At 46.2% G+C, this 25515-nt stretch overlaps 1 protein-coding gene across 21 annotated transcripts in view; it reads left to right on the forward strand.

Annotated features, from left to right (window-relative positions):
* PLCL1 (phospholipase C like 1 (inactive)) overlaps positions 1–25515 on the forward strand; it is a 133049-nt gene that overhangs the window by 90315 nt on the left and 17219 nt on the right. For 11 of the 21 annotated variants that reach the window (XR_011740111.1, XR_011740118.1, XR_011740115.1 and 8 more), the window contains 5 exons: positions 2291–2366; positions 5203–5312; positions 18786–19941; positions 20794–21900; positions 22567–25443. Coding sequence is in view for 1 of the 21 variants with exons in the window: in XM_065841370.2 (XP_065697442.1) it covers positions 2291–2366; positions 5203–5312; positions 18786–18962 (363 nt within the window). In the remaining 20 variants the exon portion in view is untranslated. Of the gene's footprint in view, positions 1–2290; positions 2367–5202; positions 5313–18785; positions 20450–20793; positions 25479–25515 lie in introns of those variants that run through there. The other 10 variants (XR_011740119.1, XR_011740120.1, XR_011740116.1 and 7 more) reach the window with 10 other exon arrangements.

Here is a 25515-nt window from a genome sequence, read left to right on the forward strand (position 1 = left end):
TCCAGAAGGACAGGGAACTGCTGGAGAGAGTCCAGCGCAGCCACCAAGATGCTGAAGGGAGTGGAGCATCTCCCGTGTGAGGAAAGGCTGAGGGAGCTGGGGCTCTGGAGCTGGAGAAGAGGAGACTGAGGGGTGACCTCATTCATGGGGATCAATATGGAAAGGGGGAGTGTCAGGAGGATGGAGCCAGGCTCTTCTCGGTGACAACCAGTGGTAGGACAAGGGGTAATGGGTTCAAACTGGAAGACAGGAGGTTCCACTTAAATATGAGAAGAAACTTGTTCCCGGTGAGGGTGTCAGAGCCTGGCCCAGGCTGCCCAGGGAGGTTGTGGAGTCTCCTTCTCTGCAGACATTCAAACCCACCTGGACACCTTCCTGTGGAACCTCAGCTGGGTGTTCCTGCTCTGGCGGGGGGATTGCACTGGATGAGCTTTCCAGGGCCCTTCCAACCCCTGACATTCTGGGATTCTGTGATGAAGATGCAGTCAAACGTAGGTTACCAAATTGCATGGTTCTCAAGCTCACTTTTTTGGTGCGTGGTAGGATAATTTCCCATGACCATATATATATGTATATATATTAAAAAAACCCTCTCCCAAATCAAGTTCTACTTGGGAGACCTGAACATCAGGAGCTTTGGACATCCCATCTCAGCGGCCCCTTCTGCACAAAAGGACCGTGTGCTGCGGTACAGAAAAGCCAGAGGATGGGGAGAAATTGTCATTTTTTTCTTGCTGACAAGCAAAAATATCCAAGAGTCAAAAATCAACATGGTGCCTGAACGAGCAGGTAATAAGAATGAAAGGCAAAGGATGCTATCAAAAGTCATTTCAATCTCAGGCATACCCACTGGGTATGTTCTCTTGAAAAACAACTTTGCACTCTGCAGATGTAGCAGGCCTTTTGGTTTCTGCCTGTGAAACTGGTAATGGATTTCTTTTCCTAATGCTTTTGTTTATATCAAAGTGAAGGCATAGATATTGTCATGGAATGAAGCCTGTATGAAGAGGTTTAATTAGAAATGAAGATGGCATGAGGTGCACAATCTGGATCTGAATTTCTCCAGAATTTGGAAGTTCAGGTGTGACAACTGCAAGCATCTCTTCTCCCTTGTACCTAACTAAAACAATACGATGTACTAATTTGCAAGTGTTAGTTTAATACTATTGTACTGTCTTCCACTAAAATCGTCAAAACCTGCTGGTTATATTTTCATATTCAGTGTGATTGAAAGTAGGAAGGCTTTTAGTAGCTGTAGCATTTTGGCAAAGCCTTCAGGTGGCGACTGCTGTAAGTTTGGGATGTAACACGAGGCAGGATTCGGTTCGCACCATTTTTAATTGGGATTTGCTGGGATTTGCTTGGGATTTGCCGTGAGTGTCCTGGGAGAGCGAGATGATTCTCAGGCACAGGTTACACAGCGTGTTTCTTGCATTCTGTAGCATGTACCACCTTTTGTACTTTCACAGAATGTAGCATAGGAACAATTTGCTTGCTTGCCTCAGTTCCTGAAAGGCTGTGGAAGGTTTGTTACCATCAAAGGAGACGAGCATTTGCAAGATGGGAGGCGCAGGGAATTTGTCACGGAATGACACTTCATCTACTTGCTCTTAATGGGCTACTCTAGAAGACGTATAAATACGAATATCTCTTGAAACTTGTGAGTGGGCTTGTTGACACTGCCTGTCTCTTTTGTCTTTTTTTATTTTTTTATTTTTAATTTTTATTTTTAACTTGGATGGGAAAGTTGCGGATAAGATAGGATTTGGATCTGAATGTCCCCAAAGAGAAACTGAAGAAAAGCTGTAGCTGTCTGATCCACTGTGGTGTGTAAAGTTCAGCACAGGCTGAAGTGCCTCTTGAAATCTGCGCTATTTGTGACTGGGTATCATTTCTGATAGCCACTTATCTCAAGGACTATACTTGTTTCTCCTTCTGTTTTAAGAAAAGTACTAATTAGAAAGGGCTCGGTTTCACACAGAGTGGATTCTGTTCGCCTGCTAACTCTGCTTTCTCCTGAGCTCGTTTCTGTTTCCATCACGTTACTTGCAGTGCTGTCTCACTGGTGTAACCCAGCTGTTCTTTAACTTCTGGACCAAAACATTTTCTAAGCAACCATCACTTAGCTTGATACAGATGTGGGAGCCCTGATATGAAGGAATGATCCGGTCTTTATGGTGTTGCTTACAGAGCTCTTTCTGATTTTGAACCTTTGTGCTTTTCTCCGGACTAGATGTTACAGGACACTCTAGTAATGCCGCTTCTTATTTTTCCATTTATTTTCTGACAGATGATTCAAGAGAGCAGGGTTCTCATCGAGACAGCAGACATCACTCACGACAAGATCGTTCAGTGCCAAAAAGCAGGTAATCCCTTATTGTGCGGTTCTGGGTGGGAGAGGGGAAACAATGTGCCATGATAGTCTGTGACTAATGCAGCATCTCTCACCTGGTGTTCAAGCAAGCATCCCAGTCTTGCCCTGCAGATTCCAGCCTCCCGAAGGCTCAGGGATCAGGACATGGGATCAGGGAAAAAAATCCTCAGCTTTCACCCTAAGAGCTACTTCTCCAGCTGCTCTTCAGCTCTGAAATGTCTGACGGCATTTAAATTAGTCAAATGGACTAGGAAGGCATTCAGATAAAAAGAGGGAGTGAGAAGGCATGCTGCCTTCGCTGAGCTCTGTTCTCTACCACAGTCATTCCCTTAAACACAAGAGGCAAGAGGCTTTGAAACCCACAGGACCGAGCTCCGCTGCCTGTCTTTACTTACTTACTACTGTTTAGGTTTGCTTTACACCTCGAGCGCTTACACCCATATAATTCCCTTATGTCACAGTGAATCTGTGTGACTGTGCATTATGTACATCAGGTTTATGGGTGCAAACCACCATAAGTAGGCTTAACGTAGATCATACGTTGCTGTTTCCACTGATGCACAAGAATAAGCCCTGCTAGAGAGATAAGGCGTTTGGTGGTAGTAATCCGCTACAACTAAATCCATCAGCTTGTGTGTATTGGAAACCATGCTGAATAAGTCCACGCAGTATATTTCTATTAGAGGTTTACACTGCGGAACTTAAATCTCTTTTCAGTGCATTTAGTCGTACAACTGCACCTTTCCTAACCTGCAACAAGCCTTGAAGGTCAGTAATGCCAACACTTGCTACTGCGTTTAATTTGTGTTCTTGGGACCACAACAATCGTAAATAGTTTTGTTTCTGATAGGCGTTTTTGAGTTTGGCAAGTGGCACAGTCTCCACCCATTCGCTTCTATTAAATCTAAATAATGAACGAAACTAATGTTTTGTAGCAAATCGGAGCGGAGGGCTGGAGGTGTGTGCCGAGAACACGACGCAGGACCGGGGCACCACACAGTTCCCCTCTCCTTCCTTCCTTCCTTCCCCCAGACTGATTTCTCAAGTTTGCTCTCTTTGCTGCTGTGCCTACTTGTCTTTTCGTTTGTTTTGCTTTTTCAGCCTTAAAAATATGATTTCTGATTGAGAAACAGGCTGGAGAGGGATGAAGTGCTCTTCTGAAGCCTCAGGGTTTAGATGGAGGAAAGGAGTAGGAGAGAGAGGATCCTTCACCAGGCTCAATTGCCAGTCAGTTTGTTGCAAGTGTTACCCAGCCAAATTGTTAAATAACGTTTTTCATGTGGTGAGGTGAAGCACTTAAAATTAAGAGGTGTCAGAGGTACCTGGATGACTTCTAATTTTATTTCATGTGCGGCCCTACTCAGTAGCAGCTTGGAGGACCAAAGTGCTAAATGTTTGCCTTGGTGCTCCTACCCTCAGCTTAATGAATGTTCATGGCTCCCTCTCACCGGGGCAGAACAGTCCCCACGTTACAGCTGGGGAAGCATAATAACTAAAAGGATGCTGCATAATGTCCACATGGAGCTGAGCAGCGTCAGCCTTCGTGGGTTTTTTTTTAAGACAAAGCCAGTAATTTGAAGGCTTTCCGTCCCTTAGGGAAGTGAAATGATTTGTACGTGGCTTGGCACAGGGCACAGCTGCAGGGGAATCTGGCTTGGGGTGCAATTATTTAGAGTGTTTTCAAGGGAAGTGCTGTTATCCCAGACAGGCAAAACTTGCGAGTGGGCGAAGTTTTGCAAAATAAACAGCAGAGAAATCTTGCATTGGGCGAGGTTGAACTGCCTCGGTGTTACCGAGCTCCTGGAGCCAGTGCAAGGCAAGAAGAAGCCTATTGTTAGTGTATTGTTAGTGTGCCAGCCGCCCTGGGCTACCCAAGGACTCCTTCAGCAACCCACTCAGCAGCCCTCGGCATCTGCTCCGCACAGGTGTTCTCTCCATGGGCATTTCTTTGATGTGGTTTCCACGAAGCTCAAATTTACGAGTGACATTTGCCTTAAAAAATTAGGGGAGGGAGAGCTGTGCAACAACTGGAGGTGGAACTTGTTCATCCAGAATCAGCTTCAGGCGTTTTGGGGCGATTTAGTGCCAATTTGGCCTTTGTAAGGTACAAATTAAGGCAGTACAGGCAGCTCGCTCTCTATTTTGTCTCTTAATCCACAGCAGACTCGGAGAAATGTTTGCATACACTGTGCAAATCTTGCAGAATCGGTGGGTTAATTGCAATCGCTCAGGTTTTTATTCTGCTCCCAGATTTCCCGAATTCTTGCATCTAGCAACAGATTTGCAGACATTTGCCACAGAAACCAGCAACGAAATGTGACAATTCCCAAGTGTGTGGCTGGAAGTCTCAGCTCTCCAGGCTGCAGGAACAGCAATCTTGTGCTTAGCGGTGTGCGTTTCTGACATGATTTATCATTGTGCACTACCAGGGCTTTTCTGTCTGACCCTGATTAAGATTAATGAGGAGCTGTGCATTTGAGTCTGTATTTGCTATGCCGAACAGGTATCTTTGTCTGTCAAACTGCCTTCCAAGGTAAAAAATCATCTTTTGAAGGAGCGTTGATAGTTTTGTCGCAATATTGCCAGCACCGCAGACCGAGCAGAAGCAGTTGGGTTTGTGGAAAGGAGAGTTGCTTATGAAGTGAAAGCAGAACTGCAAGGTTGCACGTGGCTTTTTGTTCTGGAAGATGCTTTCCAGGATGGGGTCATAACAGGGAAAGCTGGGGGGAAACACAAGGGGTTGTAGGAAGTACCAGCAGAATGCTCACTGAAGGTTTTATAGGGGAAATCCTGCACTGGGTGATATAAAAATCTGGGGTTTTTTTTAGGGATGGAATTCCACGAAGAGCTTCATAACCTCGGGACGAAAGAAGGTTTGAAAGGAAGAAAATTAAGCAAAGCCATTGAGAGTTTTGCGTGGAATATCACGGTGCTAAAGGTAAGCACAGAAACCACCCCCTTGCATCTCCCGTTAGCAAACCTTTGCTCTTTTAGCTCATCTATTTGTACTGTCTTACTAATACTGAAGCAATATTTTGTTTTAGTGGGATGTATAAATTACCCTGTATTATTGAGATTCACCCAATATATCTAGTTACTGCTCTGGTTTGGAAGCATAGAATGGAATTTACCTGTGGTAGGTAAAATAAACACCTCGTGCTCAGAGTCACGTTAAACACAGTCAGGGCAACTCTAAACTTTTCCATTTCCAGATGTTTGTCAAATAGAGAAGTTCAGACCTCTGAGGGTGACCTATGATTAATAAAGGTGCAAGTAGAGTATCAGAGAAACCTTTTCCATGGAAAATAATTACTGCCTGGCACATATTGTCAACATGTTAAAGAGCATTTCAAACGTCTCGTCAAGGTCAAGGAATAATTGACATTTCATTTCTAAGCCACAGCTACGTGCAATAAGAAATTGCTACTCTGCAAAATCATTAAATAGTTACAGAGTGCGAGATTAAAGTGTGTTTTATAAAGAGCATTCTTTTGGGTATTCTTCATGTTTAAAAATGCCCTGGGGTACTTTTAGGATGTACCTAATGAGAATGAATCGAAATAATATGTCGGTCTTCCTTAATTCATAAAAACTTAATTACATATTAATTATACCCACTAGAAGGACAAACTGTTTGCCAGAACATGAAAACCTTAGTAAGAACAGGGACATTATAACGTGCTGACAGTCAACTTTGACATATATATGTATTTTTAAAATGTCACATCTTCCTATTTGGTCCCACGTCATGTAAAATACTGTCAGGCTCGCAGTCAGTAATATTGAGAGGCACAATGTCAGTACAATAGACAGAAGAATCATGTTCTCGCAGTGTAATTACAGGAAAGGTTATGATCCAAATTTAGTCTCATTTTTATTTCCATGCACCACCGCCTCTGTGCCCGTTTTCCTTTCTGTATTTAAATGCCAGTGAAATGCAAAGGTAGCAGAAGAAATGTTGTGTTTACCACCTCATGGGGACCGCGGTACCAGAAACTGTTTCTTTCACAAGATGCAAAACCTCTTGGCATGGCCAACCCTCTTTTACATCCAAGGCTCACAATTCCTTTTCATGAGATATTTGCCCATTTTTTGCAATAAGCGACTCGCCATCCCTGGAGGGGTTTAAAAGATGCAGAGATGAGGTCCTTTAGGGACGCAGTTTAGAGGTGGATGTGGCAGTGCTGGGTTAATTTGACGATCTCAGAGTGTATCTACTAATTATCCCGCATTCAAATTAACGCTGATTAGTTGTATAAAGAGAGAGGTTGCTGAATGCAGAACGCGCACAATTATTAAATTGCTAACGTGGTTCTCTCTTTGGGGCAGAAATCCACAATTTTATGATGTAGTCGTGATCAGCGTCAGCTCTGGTGTGAGTGGTTTTATGCAGCGAAACTGTGCACAAAACGCACTTTTGGAGGATTGTGCTCACAAGCGACCTGTTCCTTTCTCCCGGTCATTTGTGTGCCGTGATCTGCAGCATCCAGACCTCTCGCTGGAGTAGCAGAGCCCCAGGTGTGAACTTTGAGGCTCCTCGGAGAGACAAAAGCCGGATTTCTGAAAGATGTACATACAGACAACCTTATACTTATCTGACCTTACCTAAACTGAACTGAATTTAGCATCACTACAAGGTATCAGTTTTCTTAAGGAAGAAAAGCAATATATCAGAATGTAATTTTTATTCGGAAGGGCCTTGTGCACAATGGTACCTCACGGAGTTGCTGCTGATCTTTGGGAGGTCTGCGTCCACTCCCAACCTTCATTTGAGGTTATTATAGTGCACTATATGTGATTTTTAACTGATTCTGTACAGTACTTTGTACCATCTTGTAAGTAGGATTTATTTGCGTCTTTTCACATCGGTCCTTTTTCCTGTAGTTGGGCAAGAACCACGGCTTCGTTCCTTGGCATTCTACAGAGTAGTCAACAGAGCGGCATGGCAGTATCTTGGGACATTTCGTGTCATTAAACACGATGGTGACACTATATCCTACCATATGTCATATGATTGCTGCCAAAGGATTTGCACAATGATTTACACTACCTAGATCTTCAGTGAGAGCACGGTGAATTCACAAGCCCCCGTAAAGCTGCAGCTGTAACATATGTTTCTTTCCCTGTAAGTGAAATAAATCCTGCCCCTCAATATTCCTCATACCTACATCCCTCCTTTTCGCAGCGTATCTCTGTGGACACAAGCACGTTGATGCTCAATTTGTGAAACAGCAAAAATAGATGAAATATAAGCCGTAGTGGCTTAGCAACCAATTCTTGTGATTTGCTGTCATCTTGTGACAGCACTAGTCCAGCGAGAGCAGCAGCAGGAACGGTGCGCATTCCTCTAAATGAAGGGCTCCTTGTGTTATTCCATGCCTACTTGTTTCCACATCTCCCTAGATAAATGTATTTTGAATGTGGTTACCCCACAGGCTCTTTTTCCGGAGAGGCTCGATGCTTCTCCTGCTGTCTAATCCCCATGTTTGCATTTGCTTTGCTGATGCAGTGCAGAGGGGTGTTCCTGCCTTTTAAACCTCTCCAGAATTTTTCCCCTTGCTGCTTTTGAAGGATCTGCTGCCTTCCTCCCAGACCAGCTCAGCTGACAGATGTTACAAGCCTGTGAGGAAACGCACAGCCGCTCTGATTATTCATGTAGTTACCTGGTCGGTTGGTCTCTGACACATGAACTGAAGGACAAAAAGGCAAAAAAGACCCAACACAAACTATGTGGCTTTTCTGACAGGGTGCTAAAGAGAAGGTGGAAAGGTCCAGCAAGCTCAATGTCCATTTGGTCCTGTGAATACCAACCTTCTTAGCTTGAAGCAGTTTATTTAGAAGGAGAGGGGAAGGTGAGGAAGGAGATGGGTTGAGGTTGTTCCTTAGCGTGTGAAGGATCTGGAGGAGCTGAGCTGTGGGACGGCAAAGCCAATGCTCCTGGCCCTTGGGCCGTTCTCTGGGGAGCTATTTCAACATCTTCCTGGGATAGAGAGATTTAGAGTCCTTGACATGATACTGAATTACTAGATAAGGAGTGTGATTCACACGCAAAGCCGTCTGGATCAGCGTGTTTTGTAAGCGGCAGAACCAACTGATGTAACTATGAGGTAGGTGGGTCCTTGTACCCAGCAGCGTGCTGTTCTCTGATGACTCCGCTTGCAAACTCCTCCAGCTCCCTTGGCTTTGCTTTCCTTGCCCAAGCCAAAGGCAGAACCCAAAGCTCTATAAAAGACATTTAATCTCGGTGGATTTTGTCAGTTGTGATGGAAACTTCTCGAGTTACTTCAGCAATGTGTATCAGGGTAAAAGGAGGGTAATCCCAGTCTCTTGGGGCAAATTACAGATGTGTAAGGGCTCGGAGCCCCCGGGTGGCTTGACAAAGAGTGGGAGCTTTGCCCTGTATTAGTGTTTTGTCTAACACCGGCCCAGCAGGAGCATTTCAGTGACTGGCAAAAAGCGATTGCCCAGCAGGATCAGACTGAATATTTAACTGCTGCGAATGCAAGCCCTGCTCAAATCCTCGGCATGGTGCTTGGTGTGAGGCTGAGGTGTTCTCCATGGTGACACCCCGTGTCCGAGCTGGTGACCAGAGTCAACTGAGCAGAAATGTGGGTCTCTGCCATTTTCCTTCCTCCTTCAGCGCCAATCACCAAAGTTCATCCAGAAAACAGGTTCTGTGAGCGGCCTTCCTGTGGTATAAACCCTTTTTTTTGTGTTGTCTTGTTTGGTGTTTTTAGGCTGCAATCCAAAGTTTGGCATTTCGGATGTAAATATTATTCCTTTGGTTCTACCAGAATGGGTTTGCATGTGTGTAGATAGGAGGTGAGACCAGCCCATATACGCAGGATAACAGTAACTTTGGGACAAAAAGAGCAGATTAGAGAAATGAAAGATGGTGTGAAAAGCCACCTTGCTTAGCCCATGTTCCCTGTGTTTGACTAAAGTAAACCAGAGGTAGACGGCAAGCACTCTTGTGATCTGACCTGTTGTTCTGAGTGAAGGGACAAATTAGCACCTATGAGGAGGTTATTTGGGATTACAGGTTCCTTGAAGGGACTTGTCCTTTGAGGAAAAAGCTACTCCTACGTACATGTGTGTCTGAGCAGAATTGAGCTTGTAAGTGGGTAGTAGAAGGGGCATGAGGAGAAGATGACTGAATGGAATAACGTTTATAGATGATTCCCCCCTAAAGGAGGGTTGTTTGGGAGTAAAAACTGGGTCAGTGTCACCTCCCATCCCTTGGAGGAGGAGACAGCAAAGGCAGGAACTGCAAGTGGCGCAGGAACTTCAGCAGCTTCTGCCACCGTCCCCTCCCCTGCAATGGTGACATTTTCGTCTGAGACAGGGATATCAAAGACTGCCGTACTGCGGTGGAGTTAATTAACGCAACGTGGAAGTTGGGACTCCTGTTTGTGCCAGTCTGACAACATAACCTCATTCAGAGGAATTCAAAGGGCTGTGCTGAAAGCATGACTTTCAGCAGAAATTCACACATTGCTTTGCTTTTCTCTCTCAATGGCTCTACTAACAAAGGCAGAAAATGAGCAGCTTTGCATTATAACCCCAAACAAGCATCCGGTGGGACAGGGTGCTGGGGGTGCCAGAGCCTTTCCTCCCTGCCTTTTCCCCATACAGGCCTTGGGATCAGTATTTATCGTAAAACCGATGGCTTTTTCTTGGACTCAAGGACTGAATATTGCTTAGGAAACTCCACTTACCTCTTTATACAACTTGGACAATTCCTTAAATAATATATGAGAGGAGAGATTCAGTTGCATGGTTGTTATTGAAAAGACACGTTACACTTTAAAATTGTCGTATTTTAATCTCCATGATTTAGCAAATCTGCTTTACAACTTAGAATTGGCCTCTGCTGGACTCAACTCATCCCTTCTCACTTCTGGCCCACCTGGAGATGACAGTGGTCGTTTGGTCTTCCTTGTGTTTTAAACAGTTCACAGAATCACAGAATCGACTGGGTTGGAAAAGACCTCAGAGATCATCAAGTCCAACCCTTGGTCCAACTCCAGTCCATGTTTTCCAATCCAGTTCTTTTAGAAGTGGATTTTTATGCCTCTGGGGAGCTTTTCCTTTTGGCATTTCCAGTGTGCAAGGGAGCACATGTGAGCAAAGGGCTCCATTTCTGGTGGTCCGTGATGGGAGAGAGCAAGAGGGAATTGCTGCCTGAAGCCATCAGCCACATCATCTTTTCTGCGTTTGTGTAGGGCTGTGGAGTACCAGGGAGAGACCGGGGTGCTGATTTGTACGTGGGGAGGACATGAAGAGAGGATTGCTTGTACATTGTTTTTTCTCTGACGTTTGCTTATTGTTAAATCTGAATTGTGCCATTCTCTGGGAGCTGTAAACTGGTGCTAGCCTGAAGCAGTTGCTTTCAAATGTAAGCTTTGTGCCAAGAGGTTTAACGTCTTCTAAAAATTACCTTTGTGGTGTATTTTGAGCTAGTTACAGCTACTGTCAGCAGATTGCATATGATTTCTGAGTGCTTATAAATGATGTGAAGTTGATTGCCTCTTTTGTCATGTGGATTACGTGCCAGCATCCACAAAACCGCGCTCCCTGCGGGGGGACGGGTGTCTGATCGAAGCCAATTCCCTGCGGGAGCTCAGGAGGTGATGAAAGCTGCCGGTTGCTCCATCGAAACCTCCTTTCCGCCGTTGCTGAGATGGTGGTTGGGTTTTCCCCAGCACTGTCAGTGGCCTTGGTCAAATCCCTTATGCTTTGTTGAAGCTCAGGGCTCGTGTCTGTGCGTGAAGGCCGGGTCCTTCCCCTCTCCCTCCCGTAGACAGGAATCCTCTTGGGATGTGCATGACGGCCTCAAGTTGTGCCAGGGGAGGTTTAGATTGGATATTGGAACAACCAATGTCTCAACAAGTAATACAGCGCCCATCCCGCACCACGTTGTGCTCAGTTCACTCCGTTTGCTTGGCGTCTCCACTCCCGTCCTTCACGGAGACTTCTCGCTTCCAGCCATGCCTGTTTCTGACCCCGCTGTTTTCTCATCCCGGTGCAGTCGCTTTGTTTTGGTGGATCTCTGCCAGCATGGTGCTTACCGAAATAACCCTCCCCGCTCCTCCTTGTCCTCCGTTTCCCTGGGGGGCGGGTGGGATTCGCCAAGGGAAACAGGCCCCATGGAGCATCCTTCATCCTTCACCTGTGGGAAGGCGAGCGGAGGAGGCGGCTCAGCTCTGCTTTTACCAGCAAACCCACCTTTGGCTGACCCGAGTGACCCGGCTGGTCCCTGGACAGGGAATGTTTTGCTCTCAAAGTTTTCAACTTCCACACAAAGGTGTTTGCGGTCTGTGCTGTTTGTGAACAGGTTAAAGCGATGCCCACAGCCCCTGGCGTGGAGGAAGAGGAGCAGCCAAGGCCGGGGACTGTCGTGTCCCATCCTGGGGAGCTGGGGACCTGCACTGCAGATGTTTGTCAGCTGCTGCTGCAGCAGGAGGATTTGCAAAGTGTAGAATTGTAAAGGAATTAGTGTTGGTGCCAAGGGGTCACTCAGAGCGACGAGAGTGCAAGGAGCTGCACACAGGAGCAAGCGCTGCCTGAGCTCTCCCTTACCTGCCCCGTCTTCATTAGGTTATTGCGGTTAGCAGTAAGCGCAGCTGCAGGTATTATTGTTTAATTATTTTAGCTATTACCCTAAGCAGTGGTCTAAGAAAAGCAGTGAGTATTTGTGCCACGTCTCCTGTAGCAATCCCTGCCCAAGAATAACCTGAACACCAACCAAACAACAAAAAAAAGGCAAGACAGAATCAACTTAAAGCCTTTCAAGCTTCTGATGAAGTAAATAGACATTCTGCTGTCACCGTTTGTGATGAAGGACATGATTTTGGAGTGAACTGTGTGGCTTGCAGCCTGGGTGGGTGCCAGCTCTTCCCAGAAAAGGGTTTTGCTCAGGGCTTGACTTGCACAGATGCCAGAGCCTGGCCCAGGCTGCCCAGGGAGGTTGTGGAGTCTCCTTCTCTGCAGACATTCAAACCCGCCTGGACACCTTCCTGTGGAACCTCATCTGGGTGTTCCTGCTCCATGGGGGGATTGCACTGGATGAACTTTCCAGGTCGCTTCCAATCCCTGACATTCTGGGATTATGTCTGAGGAGAGATGGGCGGGAGAACCTGGAGCCATCCGTATGGCTGGTTCATGAAGTAAGTGGAGAAAGCGTGAAGTAAGGAGTAATCTGGGTTAGATTCAGCTGCAGAACAGACCTTTTCCTGCAGCTGGTCCTTCTACTCAGAAAAAGTCTGCCCTCTCTGCCTTATTTTTCTTCCCCTTGTTTTGTTTTTTGCTGGACTTTACTGGAGCTACCAGCAGGTGCTGGGACATGTGGGGAATTGGGTTTAGTGACCAAAGGAGGACTAAGAAGTAAATACGCGGACATGCAGCTTTGATTTCCATCTCATGGCTGTGTATCAAAAATAAGCAATGCCTCCATTTCTTCAACGGTGCGGGGTTTTGTTAGTGCTGATTGTGCACTCCTGGGCTTCCAGCCAACCCTTTGATTTGAGACTTATCACCAGAAAAAAGGCAGGCTCCTGGCGCAGAGGGGTTGACAGCAAGGATCCATACGCTCGCGTCTGTGCTTGCAAACTGTCTGCTCCATGCAGCACCCGAGAGACACGCGAGCAGCCGAGCCGCTCGGCACATGGCTAACGTCAAATTAATGCCCTTATTCCTGAAAACAAATTCCTGCTGCAACACACTTAGACAGTCGATGTTCACATTCATTGCTTTTGACAGCCTGATATAAGGTAATTTAATTTAAATGCCCCAGATGAGACCAAAAAAAAAAAAAAAAGGGAAATAACCCGCTCTTTTTATACATAAAATGCCTACTTGAAGGAATAGATTAGTACAGCGTGACTGATTTACAAGAGGCCCTGAATTTTGGTGGAGAGCTCTGTTTGCAGATCGATGTGGTTTGCTACGGTCTGAGCACTTTTCCCACTCGGGCATTCGAGCAAACGGTTGATGTTAATTCCTTCTCATCTTCGGGGCGGGACCAGGCAGGTTTGGGAGGGCACTTGGCTGTGTTTCAGAGAGCAAACTGGCTACCTGAGCCCCTCACCTTTATTTCATTAGGCAAATCCTGTTGGAGAATTACAAATGTGTTCCTAAGTTGCCGTGCCTGCGCAGGACAGTGACGTACTCACGCTGGCAAGGCCAGCAGCCGCAATCAGACGTTTCTCTATTTGCTTTTTTGCTAATTGCGTAACTCGTTTTAAAGTTCTCCTGGTGTGGCAGAGGTGCTGTGTTCATTTACACCTCCCAGGCTGCCCTTGAGGTCTGCGTTTGACTGTATCGCGCGATTTTGGGAATGTACAAGGGGTAGGATGGTGATTTTGTAAGAACCGGGGAGTGTTGCCCCATGCGGTACCCATACGTGCTCTCCATATCCAGCACAACTGTTTAGATCCTAGAAAACAAACCAGACTGATACTGGACACCCCTCTCGATCCCCGTTGAATCGTCCTCTCCAATGCAGACCCAAATGGCAGATTAAATCCATTCAAAAGTCTTGAGGTTCGCACGGGGCAGCCCGATGAACAACTGGCAGATTGGTCTGCGTTGGGAGTTTAAATGGGAGTAGTTAAAAGATAGAACTGGTTTTCGGGTGGTCTGGGTAGTGTTCTTAGCACAGCACATTTACAATTTTAGTGGCAGGGTACCCATCTGCAGTCACAAAACCATTGGGAAAAATTTAATGAAATATAACAAGGGCAAGTGTAGAGTCTGTCAGCTGGGCAGGAACAACCCCAGGTTCCAGTATAAGTTGGGGAATGACCTATCAGAGAGCAGCGTAGGGGAAAGGGACCTGGGGATCCTGGGGACAGCAGGGTGACCATGAGCCAGCACTGGGCCCTTGTGGCCAGGAAGGCCAATGGTACCTGGGGTGGGTTAGAAGGGGGTGGTCAGTAGGTCAGAGAGGTTCTCCTGCCCCTCTACTCTGCCCTGGGGAGACCACACCTGGAATATTGTGTCCAGTTGTGGCCCCTCAGTTCCAGAAGGACAGGGAACTGCTGGAGAGAGTCCAGCGCAGCCACCAAGATGCTGAAGGGAGTGGAGCATCTCCCGTGGAAGGAAAGGCTGAGGGAGCTGGGGCTCTGGAGCTGGAGAAGAGGAGACTGAGGGGTGACTCATTCATGGGGATCAATATGGAAAGGGGGAGTGTCAGGAGGATGGAGCCAGGCTCTTCTCGGTGACAACCAGTGACAGGACAAGGGGCAGTGGGTGCAAACTGGAACACAGGAAATTACACTTAAATATGAGAAGAAACTTTTTCATGGTGAGGGTGGCAGAGCCTGGCCCAGGCTGCCCAGGGAGGTTGTGGAGTCTCCTTCTCTGCAGACATTCAAACCCGCCTGGACACCTTCCTGTGGAACCTCAGCTGGGTGTTCCTGCTCCATGGGGGGATTGCACTGGATGAGCTTTCCAGACCCCTTCCAACCCCTGACACTCTGGGATTCTGTGTAAGAAGAGACGGGCAGGAGAACCTGGAGCCATCTGTATGGCTGGTTCATGAAGTAAGCAGAGAAAGGGTGAAGTAAGGAGTAATCTGGGTTAGATACAGAAGTATTAGGAGATTGTTCCTGTTCACTTCTTCCTCATCCTAGCTGTCCTATGTGTCCCCGCTGCTGGCTATGGTGTGTTGGGCACATCAGCCCTGGGGCTTCTGACCTCCTTCCTTGGCACAATCTTTGATTGCATTCCAACACATACCTTAAAAGCTCCTGTTCGCCTTGTTTTTACCGCGTAACTTTGTGTCAAAGCTGCACATGACCGTCTGTTCCACAATAGTTTCTCTTTCCTGCTCTTGCTTACAGAGATTTAACACTTGGTGTAATGGTCAGTGCTGCTCCCTGGGTGGATATTTTGTTTTTCAGACATCTCAGATCTGTTCTCCATGTGTATATGAAATTTTGCTGTGCAAGGGTTTAAAATAGCTTGGCAAGTACGGTTTGATTTTCCTGTAGGGTAACTCATTTTTGCAGCCCTTTGTTTTTCAGTGTGCGAGCACTGGTTATATGCTTTGTGTGTAGTCTTTGTGTACAGCAATTTTTCATGCAACGTGTGCACTATGATCCCTATCACGGAGAATAAAGCTCTTCACAAAGTGTACACAGTCATAATGAAAAGGGCGGGTTTTAAAAGGCTGCATTGATACAGAAATCCGCTGTTTGTTTTTGCAGTGCTCTGTTCTGAAATGTGGATGTATCATAATCAAATCCATATCAATCGTTCCCACATTTAACTTCGGAGGAGGCCTGAAAAAATATCTGCCTTTTGTTTAACATAACAGTCCAATCACTTCATTAATGATTTCCTCCTCGGGATTACATTTTCAAAGCCATGTGCTGTCGTTTAATCGTGTACCTCATTATTAATATTAAGCACAAAGTCGCACTATGACACTTTGAAATGCCACCTCCCCACAGCATATCCCAATATCCCAGCAGCTCTCCAGCTTTTCTGCTTTCCCAGTCCCTTGGCACAGACCTTGGTGCCGTTTCCTTCCCCACGTTATCCCCAAAATGAGGAGTTATGTGATGCTCCTTGTTTTATTTGGCTGCGTCTGGCTTTTTCAGCCTCTGGAGATGTTACTTTGTGATGAAATAATAATATATTATACATACCCATATATTTGTGTCGAAAGATACGTGCAACAGATTACGAAGATGTATATATTTTGGAGTTGAACAGCGGTTGACACCAGTTGCCTAAGCTGTCTTCTCCTTGCATTTCCCCAACCTTGGCACCTGGGTTGTTGTTGGGTATAATGAACTGTCATCTTGACTCTTAAAAACCTAGGAGTTTGATTTGGGAAAAGAAACAAACACCAAACCAAACCAACATTCCGAATTAATCCCATCTGTGGCCATTGTCATTGCCTGTCTAGAGCTCCTTACTCTCCTTAAAGCATTTTGGGGGTTGTTGCTGAAACTGAGCAATATTTAAAGCCATGTCAGAATATCCCTGTTTTCTAAGTGGTATTAGCCCATCAAGGTAAAGACTTACAACCTTAGACTTGCTTGACAAGCTGTGTTATTTGCACTGTAATGTCAATTTGTGCTGAGGCTCTGTGGTTAGTTGTAGTTTGGTGTGTGAAACTTGACATTTAACGTTCCCGAAGTCTAAATAAAAAAGGGCCCCTTGATCAGTTTTTCAAGTAGAACACTCAATTAATCTCTTCTGGCTTAATTGAGCGTCCTGCCAACTGCTGAGTTTAGCCTTTTTTACAAGTATTTATTTCCAGGAGGGCTGATGCCGTCCATAGCAGGAGGGAGAGAGATGGGTAGATGCTGAAATGGGTCATCGTCATCTCTGTGTGTGGAAGAGAGATGCTTTGTAAGGGCAAAGAGGATTGTTCTGCGCACAGAGATCATCACAGTGGCTGTTTCAGGAAGGTTGGTTCAATGCAATCGTACTTCTAAAGTTTACTCCAGTGCAGTTTGTTAAGGTATTGCCACAATTCTGCGTTGTTTTTTTTTTTAAAGTGGATTATGCTCACAGCCAGTTTTTCAAATGAAACAGATGGCTTTTCAAACAGAGCATGCCCACAGATTGTTGTATTTGGTGGTGTCTCTAGAACTATGACAGCTCTGTCAGAGGGGACTGCTTTGTTGTTAATTTTCTTGTGACAGATGATTCAAAATCATTTTTCCTCCTTCAGCTTGCTCAAATGAACCAGCTGTTTAAAAATAAAAAATACAGGGAGACTAAGACATGCATCAACTGGTCTGTACATGAATGGAATTGCGCTATTTTAATAAATCCATTTCTGGTTTTAGATCACTGTAAAATAAGAATACCTTCAAAATATCAGAGGTGTGCTCAGGAGGAGTGGTTTTCTTCTTGGAACCCGAAGATGTGTCGTGCATTGCCTTATGAAACCCATAATCTGGATTGCCTGTGAAATCAGGGAGAGCATCACCATCATCATCACTTCCCCTCTCTGTGGCTGTCCCAGGTTTTGGGCGCAGTTGTTCTTGGTGGTGCAGGGATGTCTGTTTTGAGTTGTTTCTTGCGGCGAGGGGATTGTTTTGTTCTTGTGTGTGAATACACAGCGCCAGGTTTTGTCTTAGAGAAGTTCAGGCCATGGAGCATCATCACACTGATTTTGTCGGCATGTTGGTGCAGCCTTTGGTGTCTTCAGCCCCGTGTGTGTGATAAGGAAAAGCTGCAGCTGGCTGTTTCATCCGAAAACCTAATTTAAAACTGTGTTTGTGTAGAGAAGAACCTACCACCCTTTTTGATAACGTCGTCGTGTCGTTCATGATGCTGCTGTTGGGTGCTTTTGCTTCCATTTGCAAACGGGGAAAGGGACTGGGTGCTCCTGGCATCCTCCTGCCACCTTTAACTGCTATGGCAAATAAATCCTGGATAAATCATTCCTGTTTTTTTCCAACCCATGTCTGTTCACTGTATCCCGAGCTATTTGTGTGTGTATTCCTGTAACCGTCACACTGCCGAGATACAAACCTCTTCAAAAGAGCTTCGTACCAAACAGCACAGAGCCGCTCACGCAGTCTTTTTGTTTTTCTGGCGCTGTGCTGGCTCCCCAGCATCCGGGCAGGGACTGGCATTGTTCGGCAGGGACAGATCCTGTCACCGGGCGATGAGGCAGCCCCGTTCTGGCTGCCACGCTTCCCCACGTGGTGTTTACCAGGGCAGCGGCACTTACAAGCCACCATTGTTTCTTCGTGCGATCGTTATTTACAGAGCCTCAGGCGGTGCGACGGTGCCAGGCGCTGGCAAAAAGGGCACCGTGCCCGTGGGTGTGGGATCAGTCCTTCCTCGGAGCTCTGGGGAATGGGGAGATGCTCTTTGGGGCAGGGATGTGAGTGTGACATTGCAGTCAGCGGAGGTTTTGCTTGGGAATATGTGTGTGACCCTGGAGGGGTACTTCAGGCTGTCCTTGGGGTGACCTTAGCAGAAGAGCAGCTCAAGTTCTTAGTGATACTGAGTTTCAATAACCACATGCATATCCTGGCTTTTATTTATATATCCTCCAGCACCAGAATCTTGAGATATCAGTACTGCATAAATATTCATTTTGGTGTTTCTGAACACGAGCCCCCTGATACAAACTTAATGCAACACATTTTTCCTGATAGTTACAGACTGGATTGACAACCTGCCCGTCACCTCACCTTTTTGTGCTCTGAGAAGCTAGATACAGCAGCAGGACTTTGCTTGTGAGGTCTTGTGTTCCCATTCTCCAAGTTCCCTCCCCAGGGGTGACCAGTGCCTATCCTGGGGCTCCAGAACCTTCCCGGGTGTCAGAGAGGATTTGGGAGAGGGCCTGGGGACCATCCCGCAGCAGAGACACCAGAGTGGTGTTGTGTCCCAAGCGGTGCGTGCGATCCTGACTCTGTCTGTGCATCCTCAGGGCCAAGGGGATCTCCTGAAGAACGCCAAGAGTCAAGCCCTGGAGAACATGAAGCAGATCCAGCTGGCGTGCCTGTCCTGCGGGCTGAGCAAGAGCGGGCAGACAGACGCCAAGTCGAAACGGGGCCTGGAGGCCATCCAGGAGAAGGACACCGGCGACGAGAACGGGAGGCTGTGAGGGCAGGCAGAGCCCTCGCGGTTATCACAGATTTCAGTAACTCCAAACTGTTTTTTTAAAGCATTTAAAAATTCACACAGGAATGCCCTCTACAGGGTGTCGATAGTATTAAAATCCTCACGACGTCAGTATTTTAATGCGGTTAATTGATCTCAGTTCAACTCTGGTAGTGAGATTTCTGACGAGGCCGAGCTGTCGGTGTGCAAGTGCGCGTGTGTGCGCACATGCAGATCCCCTAGACGCCCTTTTGTGCGTTGCATTAGCCATTTGCTAACTTATTCCTTTGTCATCTCGGAACAGGCCTGTTCATTCTGAAGATCAAAACAAATAGAGAGTACTGGTATCAGTTTTGTGCTTTGTTTTTCTCTCCAGCTTTTACCATTTAACTTAGTTACGCTGTTAAAATACAACAACTGTCACTGACAGCTGTTTTTGTGAGGACAAAACCAGCGGTTTACTGCAGATCCTGAACGTGATTTTTAATGAACAATTCAAACCAAGTAAACGAGATATTAAATGGCCAGAGTTACTGGATAGATTATGATTAAATTTGAGGTGTACATTTCACTAAATTTTAGCAATCTGCTCTTCAGGATACACCCAGATAGCACATCCTAACGTAAGAACTAGCTGATTTATTTCATTCCAGTAGAACTTTGCTACCTGGTAGATCTGCAGGACAGCTCTAGTCTTTGCTGATAGGCATTAACTCGTGTGGTAAGGAGCACAGCGAGTCAACCCCGTGGTGACGAGGAGAGCGTGAACATCCTTCGGTGATCACCAGAATCAGAAGGAAGGTTTTACAGATGTCCCCAACTCCGACCTTTACCACAGGAGCTGCCACAGGTCAGGTCTTGCTTTCCACCTTCTGCTTAGATGTTGAAGTCGGCTGGACGAAGCAAGCAGGATCTGGCCTTACGTTGAAGCGAAGAATCATGCTCTGCTAGAAATGTGAAGCGAGGCTGCGGAACTGCCACAGGTGAAAATAGCTTGGGGAAAGCAACAGGATACCAGCGTTTTTTATAGCAGTTACAAATATCCTGACACATGGCACAGGTTTAGGGTAGTTCTGCGAATTGGGTGCCTCTTTGTGCCGCTGTTAAGGAGACGGAGAGTGTCACAATGCAATGTGTCCTCGTCCCTCCCAGTGTCCAGCTCATGTGTGCTCACAACATTCATTTCAATCGTTTAAGTACTGTGCTTGAGTGTAGTATTTGTGTTACCTTTAACAGGACTATGTGTTTTATGGTTATAAAAGAAGACTATATTTATTTAAAGCATTGCTTTTATTTTGAAAAGCTACTTTTAAAATTAATTTGATTAACAAATATGCTAATTTTCTGAACTTAACAAAAAGTAATTGCTGAAAGTTTGACCGTTGGAGAATCTTATATAGCTACTGTGTTAAGTTATTTTTGACTTCTTGATAACACTATTATGTTCATGTTGCACATTATTGAGAGAGTAAAGCTATGAAACAACTTTGACCCATGTTTTCAGTGTGATTTAACACATTAGATAACCAGTGAGACCTGGATAAAGGTGTGTTAGAGCAGGTAAGTTGCTTGAGAGAAGGTCCTGCTCTAATAGGAACTGTATTATTGCAAAGGTTATAACTCAGATGCCTTAAATACCATGTCAGTAAAACTTGCCGTGCTTGTTCAGATCCAGCCTTAAGTCCTCTGTTTATCTCTCCATCAGATTGTGGGTGTCTGTTCACCCTTCACTGAGGTCTGGAGAGAGGTGGCCTTGGCGTTTCATGCGAGGTTTAAAGCCCAGATCGGTGGTGAAGTGTGCGCGGTCACGTTTTGCCATCCTGATTTCATCACAGGTTGTGTTTATGTGAAAAACAGCAACTGCCCGTCAATATTTACAGTTACAGAGGATGGAAAGTGCTAACCAAGCAGCGTCGATTGTGAAGGATCAGCCTTGGGAAAGCATCTCTCTGAGAAAGGAGAGGTGCCTTCAGGACGGGTGAGTGCTTCATTTAAACCTAGAAATAGCGAGGTTTTCTCAATTTAAAAGGCTCTCTGAATGTCTGTACAGGAACTGCTGGCAAAATACCTTCTGGTCTTCCTTTCTTCTCTGATGTAATAAACAAATGACTGTAAAATTACACAGAGAGGGGCTCCCTTTCTGTGCCCGTGTGGAAAGGGGTACCGCACAGCTCTCACTCCATGTGTATTTGCAGAACCAGAAGACGATGACTGGACTGAAATCCCATCGCATGCACGCGATCTTTAGCATTTATGCCATGTCCTGTGCCAGGGTCACGCTGCCCGGGTTTCTGTGCCAAAAGATGGAGCAGAATCCTTGGGCAGGAGAGGGCTGGCTGGCAACGAGAGCTCAGCTCACCGGCCGTTTGAACTCACCGAGAGTGGAAGTGGATGATAAAGCAGCAGTCGACCTCATAAAAATCAATTCAGCCTTGAAGGAGAACACGTGGAAAAATCATATCCAACATCAACAGCAAGAACACACGGGTACAACTGCCTGGCCTTTGGGGAAGTGTTTCGTGACGTGCTTGGCTCCTTGCAGTGGCACCAGAACCTTCTCTGGGCCCTGTGCTGGGACCATTTGCCTGGTGTCCCACCTCCCTCTCCTGAGCTCAGCATGAGTTAAAGTACCATACTGTTCTGCTGCTTTCATTTTTCATACATTTTATTCCCTGTTTTTGAAGGGATAACGCAGCTTCCCAGTGCAAACAAGGTGGGAGTTTTGCATGTTCCTCCTTCTGAGATTCAGCTCCCAAAATAGATCATTATCAGATAATTGCATGCACGGAGTGAGCTTTCCTGTATGATAATCCATCTCTTCCATCTCCTTGTTCAGACTAAAACATTAGGTCGTGGCCTCCTTGGCCTCTGTCCCATTCCCACAGTGACACAGAGCAGCCTTGTGAAGGGGACGAACTGGGGAAGCTTTAGAACAGACCAAGGTGAGGGGTTGTGCAGCAATCTCTTCTTGCTTCCACTGCTTGCTGCGGGACTGAGCGTGGTGGCCACGGCTCATATCGCAGCAGCAGCAGCGAGTGATGTACACATTCAATAAATCCAAGATTTACTTCGTACAAAGTGCAGCACTTGATGGAGGAAAGTGATTGTGAAGGATGAAAACATCTGGGCATAGTGAATGTGCACTGGGGGACAGAGCAAACACCAGGCACCCCAACGCTCTCCCTTGTCAGCCCTTCTCACCTCCCTGGGAGGCATGAAAATCCAAAGGTTTGGATTTCTCCCTGGGAATACAGCGCACGAAAATCCAAAGATTTCCATGATATTGTACCTGTATGATTGTGCTGTTTAAATCTGTTCTGGCACAATCCCTTTGAGTTGCCTTTGCACCAGCTGGGACTGAAGGGTCTTGCATTTGCTTTGCACAGCCGCTCCCTGAAAAAAAAAACTTCCTTTTTAAAATAATGTTGACAAATATGTGAGTTCAGTAACCAGGGTGCGAGTGACCAGGACAGACGTGATGCAAGTGCTGTCCCACCAACTGTTCCTCTGCGTGAACATGCCCCCCATCAAACGGGTCACATTTTATGCGACCATTTTCTACTCGCTTCCATTATTTGAAACCGTTTGTGAATAAATTGTTTTTGCAGAAAATACTCGTGGAGGCGTTTCAAGAAAACGTGCAGAAATCCAAACCTGTGCAGCCAGTGCATGAGGAGCGGGAGGCGGTGTTATGTCTGACAGCTGTTGGCTGTGCACAGTCCACACCACCCTACTCTGGAAAGCACTGATTGAAAAGGCAAGTTGGAGTTAACAGTGGTGATCTTTTTTGACCCAGAACGTATCAGTCCTCAAAGTCAACCCCACTGAATGCCTATGGTTCTCAGTCTCTGAAGCGTGCTTAATCAAGAGTTTAGAATATGGGAAGAGGTTGAATATGCTAGGTGAAGCACTATTTTCAGATGGAAATGCAGCTAAATAAGATACTAGGTATACAACATGGAGATGAGATTAGAAGTAGACAAAGATCAGTATCAATCTGGCTTGTCTGGAAGCACATATGGGGAGAACGGAGGAATACAGATGAATTATTTGTATGCGTCCTCAGATAGGGTCTGGTAGACCAGCTACACATAATACAATTAGAAACACTGTACAAATTATGATTCGGGCAGCAGCCGTGGTTATTTATGATGTCAATGGATGGAGAAAGGTACCGACAAAGCGCAGGGGGAGTTTTGCAGGTTTGCGTGCTGTGCGTGGAGGAGAAGGCGGGCGGCACTGCTCCTCCATCCCGCACAAAGCAAATGGGTCGAAGCGTCGGTCGCTGCTGCGTTTCATAGTGAAGAATTAAGAAATAGAGTGTGCTGGAGAGGCAGAAACAGAGTATTGAAGGATGTGCCCGTTCCATAGAAGATGATTTTGTTGTTGTTATGGATTCTGACTTGATATTTTGTAGGAAGGTGATTGCAATAATCTGTAGCTGTGATTCAGTTGGGATCGTCTCTCCCAGGTATTGAGGAGACGTGTTATGCGAAAACTGACACCGTGCTCTGTCACACCGTGGTCTGTCACGCTCTCTTTGTGCACAGAGGCTGTTGCCAGGGGATTTCTTTTGTTAGTGCTTAAAGGTCATAATTAACATCAACTGAACACGAATGTCCCCAGGAAAAATGTTTCTACCAGGCGTCAAATTAAGGACAGATGAAAGTGTATGATGTGGAATCATTTGACAACATTAATGAAGACAGAATGGCACCAGTTTTGATTTCTCCTATTATTTATATGAATTGGAAGTGAAAATTCCCTAGTTATTCAGTAACGACGTGCATGGGAAAGAGCCTTAGGCCAAGAGAACCCCCTGTAGCAAACGCCAGACACCTCCATCTCAAACAGAGCGGTACTAACATTGCAACCTGGCCTGGTGGGAACATGAAGATGATCTTTAAGAGACTGAAGCAGGCACGGGGACAGTGTCATGAATTTGGAAGGTCAGCATCAGGGGTCCTAGGGTGTCGCTGCTACTCCCACAGAACAGATTTCAGCCCTCTCAGTGAGGTAAATTAACCTTTTTGCCGGGACTGACTGTGCTTCTATAGCACATCATGAATCCTCCTACACTGCAGACAGTCGTACCTTCTCCTGGGAAAGGCAAATTGATTGTAGGGAGTTCAACAAATGAAAGCTGAGCAGGTGGCTTTCTAGATTATACACTTTTCTTGGCAAGAGCTGCTTCTCTGAGCAACATGCCTGCCTGCAAGAGAGAAACACAGAGCCCTGTAATTCCCCAGGAATGGGAGCGGCGGCGGCGGGAGAGTGAAGGCTCTGCAGAGCGAAGCTGAAAGGATGAATCTGTTTAACTGCACATCCCATTAAAACGGGCGGCTGGACAGAGAATTGCCTCTAACGGCATCCAGAAGGCCTGAGACGTCAGATGGGGATTTAGCGCCGTTGCCCGTGTGGTGATGTCTGCCAGAGAACCAGGGCGGAGGGTCATTATTTTAACACTGTCGCACCCTGCAATATTTCCACGTCCCACATCCATCGGATGAGGCAGCGTGTTCTCACTGCGGGGACGTGGGGACAGAAAGCACGGCGGGTGGGATAACGAGGACCCCGGAGGAGAGAGAGCCAAGGTTCTCCCTGGGAATGCAGCACAGGCCGCTCCTCCCCGTCCTCCAGCAACCACCACCTCCAAGGAAAACTTCTAACCGATGGTTAATCTTTTCTTTGAGACAGATGAGAGAGAGGTGATGAGGGATAAAGTTAATTAACGACACGGGTCTGCCTTTTGAATGTAGGTTGTTTTGTAACCGATTGAACAGAAAATTTTGAAAGCGGAGTTTAAGCAGGCACAAGATTAGCCAAGATTAGTAAGGATTTCTGCTGAGCAGCCTAAATCTTTCAGTTAGTAATCCTTCTTTCAGGTCAATGAATATTTTTGTAAGAAGGGAAAGTAATACAGGTTATACAAGAGAGGTTGCGGGGTTCACCTGTCGTGTGAAGGGGATTTGGAACTGTTTCCAGCACCTGAACTGCTCCCATCGTGTCAGGAGCCAGTGCTGTCCTCTCAGCAGAAGCCATGGACACCTTCCCTCATGCTGTGCCAGTGCTCATATGGAGAGTCGCCCAAAATGCTTCAGTTGCAGAATTTTACTTGGTTTTTCCAGCTTCTGCGCTTTCTGGTTTGTATTCTCCCCTCTCCCTTTCTTCCCTTCTCCCCAGCAGTGAGCACAGTGCGGCTCCCTGGCAGTTGCCATAGAGATATTAGGTTGGTGCAAAAGTAATTGCGGTTTTGGACTGTGGATTTTAAGTTGTTATAACTACGCTCAAACGCATCTTTATTAATTAAAATAGGAACCATTACGATGAACACATAAGTTTGTTTATTCCCATAGCATAACAATCCGTGCTTTGGGATTCGATGGACTCTTGGAAAGCATTTTCTGCATCCTGCTGGTCATGGAAGCGTTTTCTCTCCAAAAGCTGTGGAGGTGCTGGAGGAAGTGGCAGCCGGTTGGCAAGAGGTCGGGTGAATGTGGTGGATGCAGCAAAACTGCTGGTGAGTGGTTGGGAGATGAGAGGTAACTGGTTTTTCC

Source organism: Patagioenas fasciata, chromosome 7 (assembly GCF_037038585.1).
Source record: "Patagioenas fasciata isolate bPatFas1 chromosome 7, bPatFas1.hap1, whole genome shotgun sequence".
Classification (NCBI taxonomy): Eukaryota; Metazoa; Chordata; class Aves; order Columbiformes; family Columbidae; genus Patagioenas; species Patagioenas fasciata.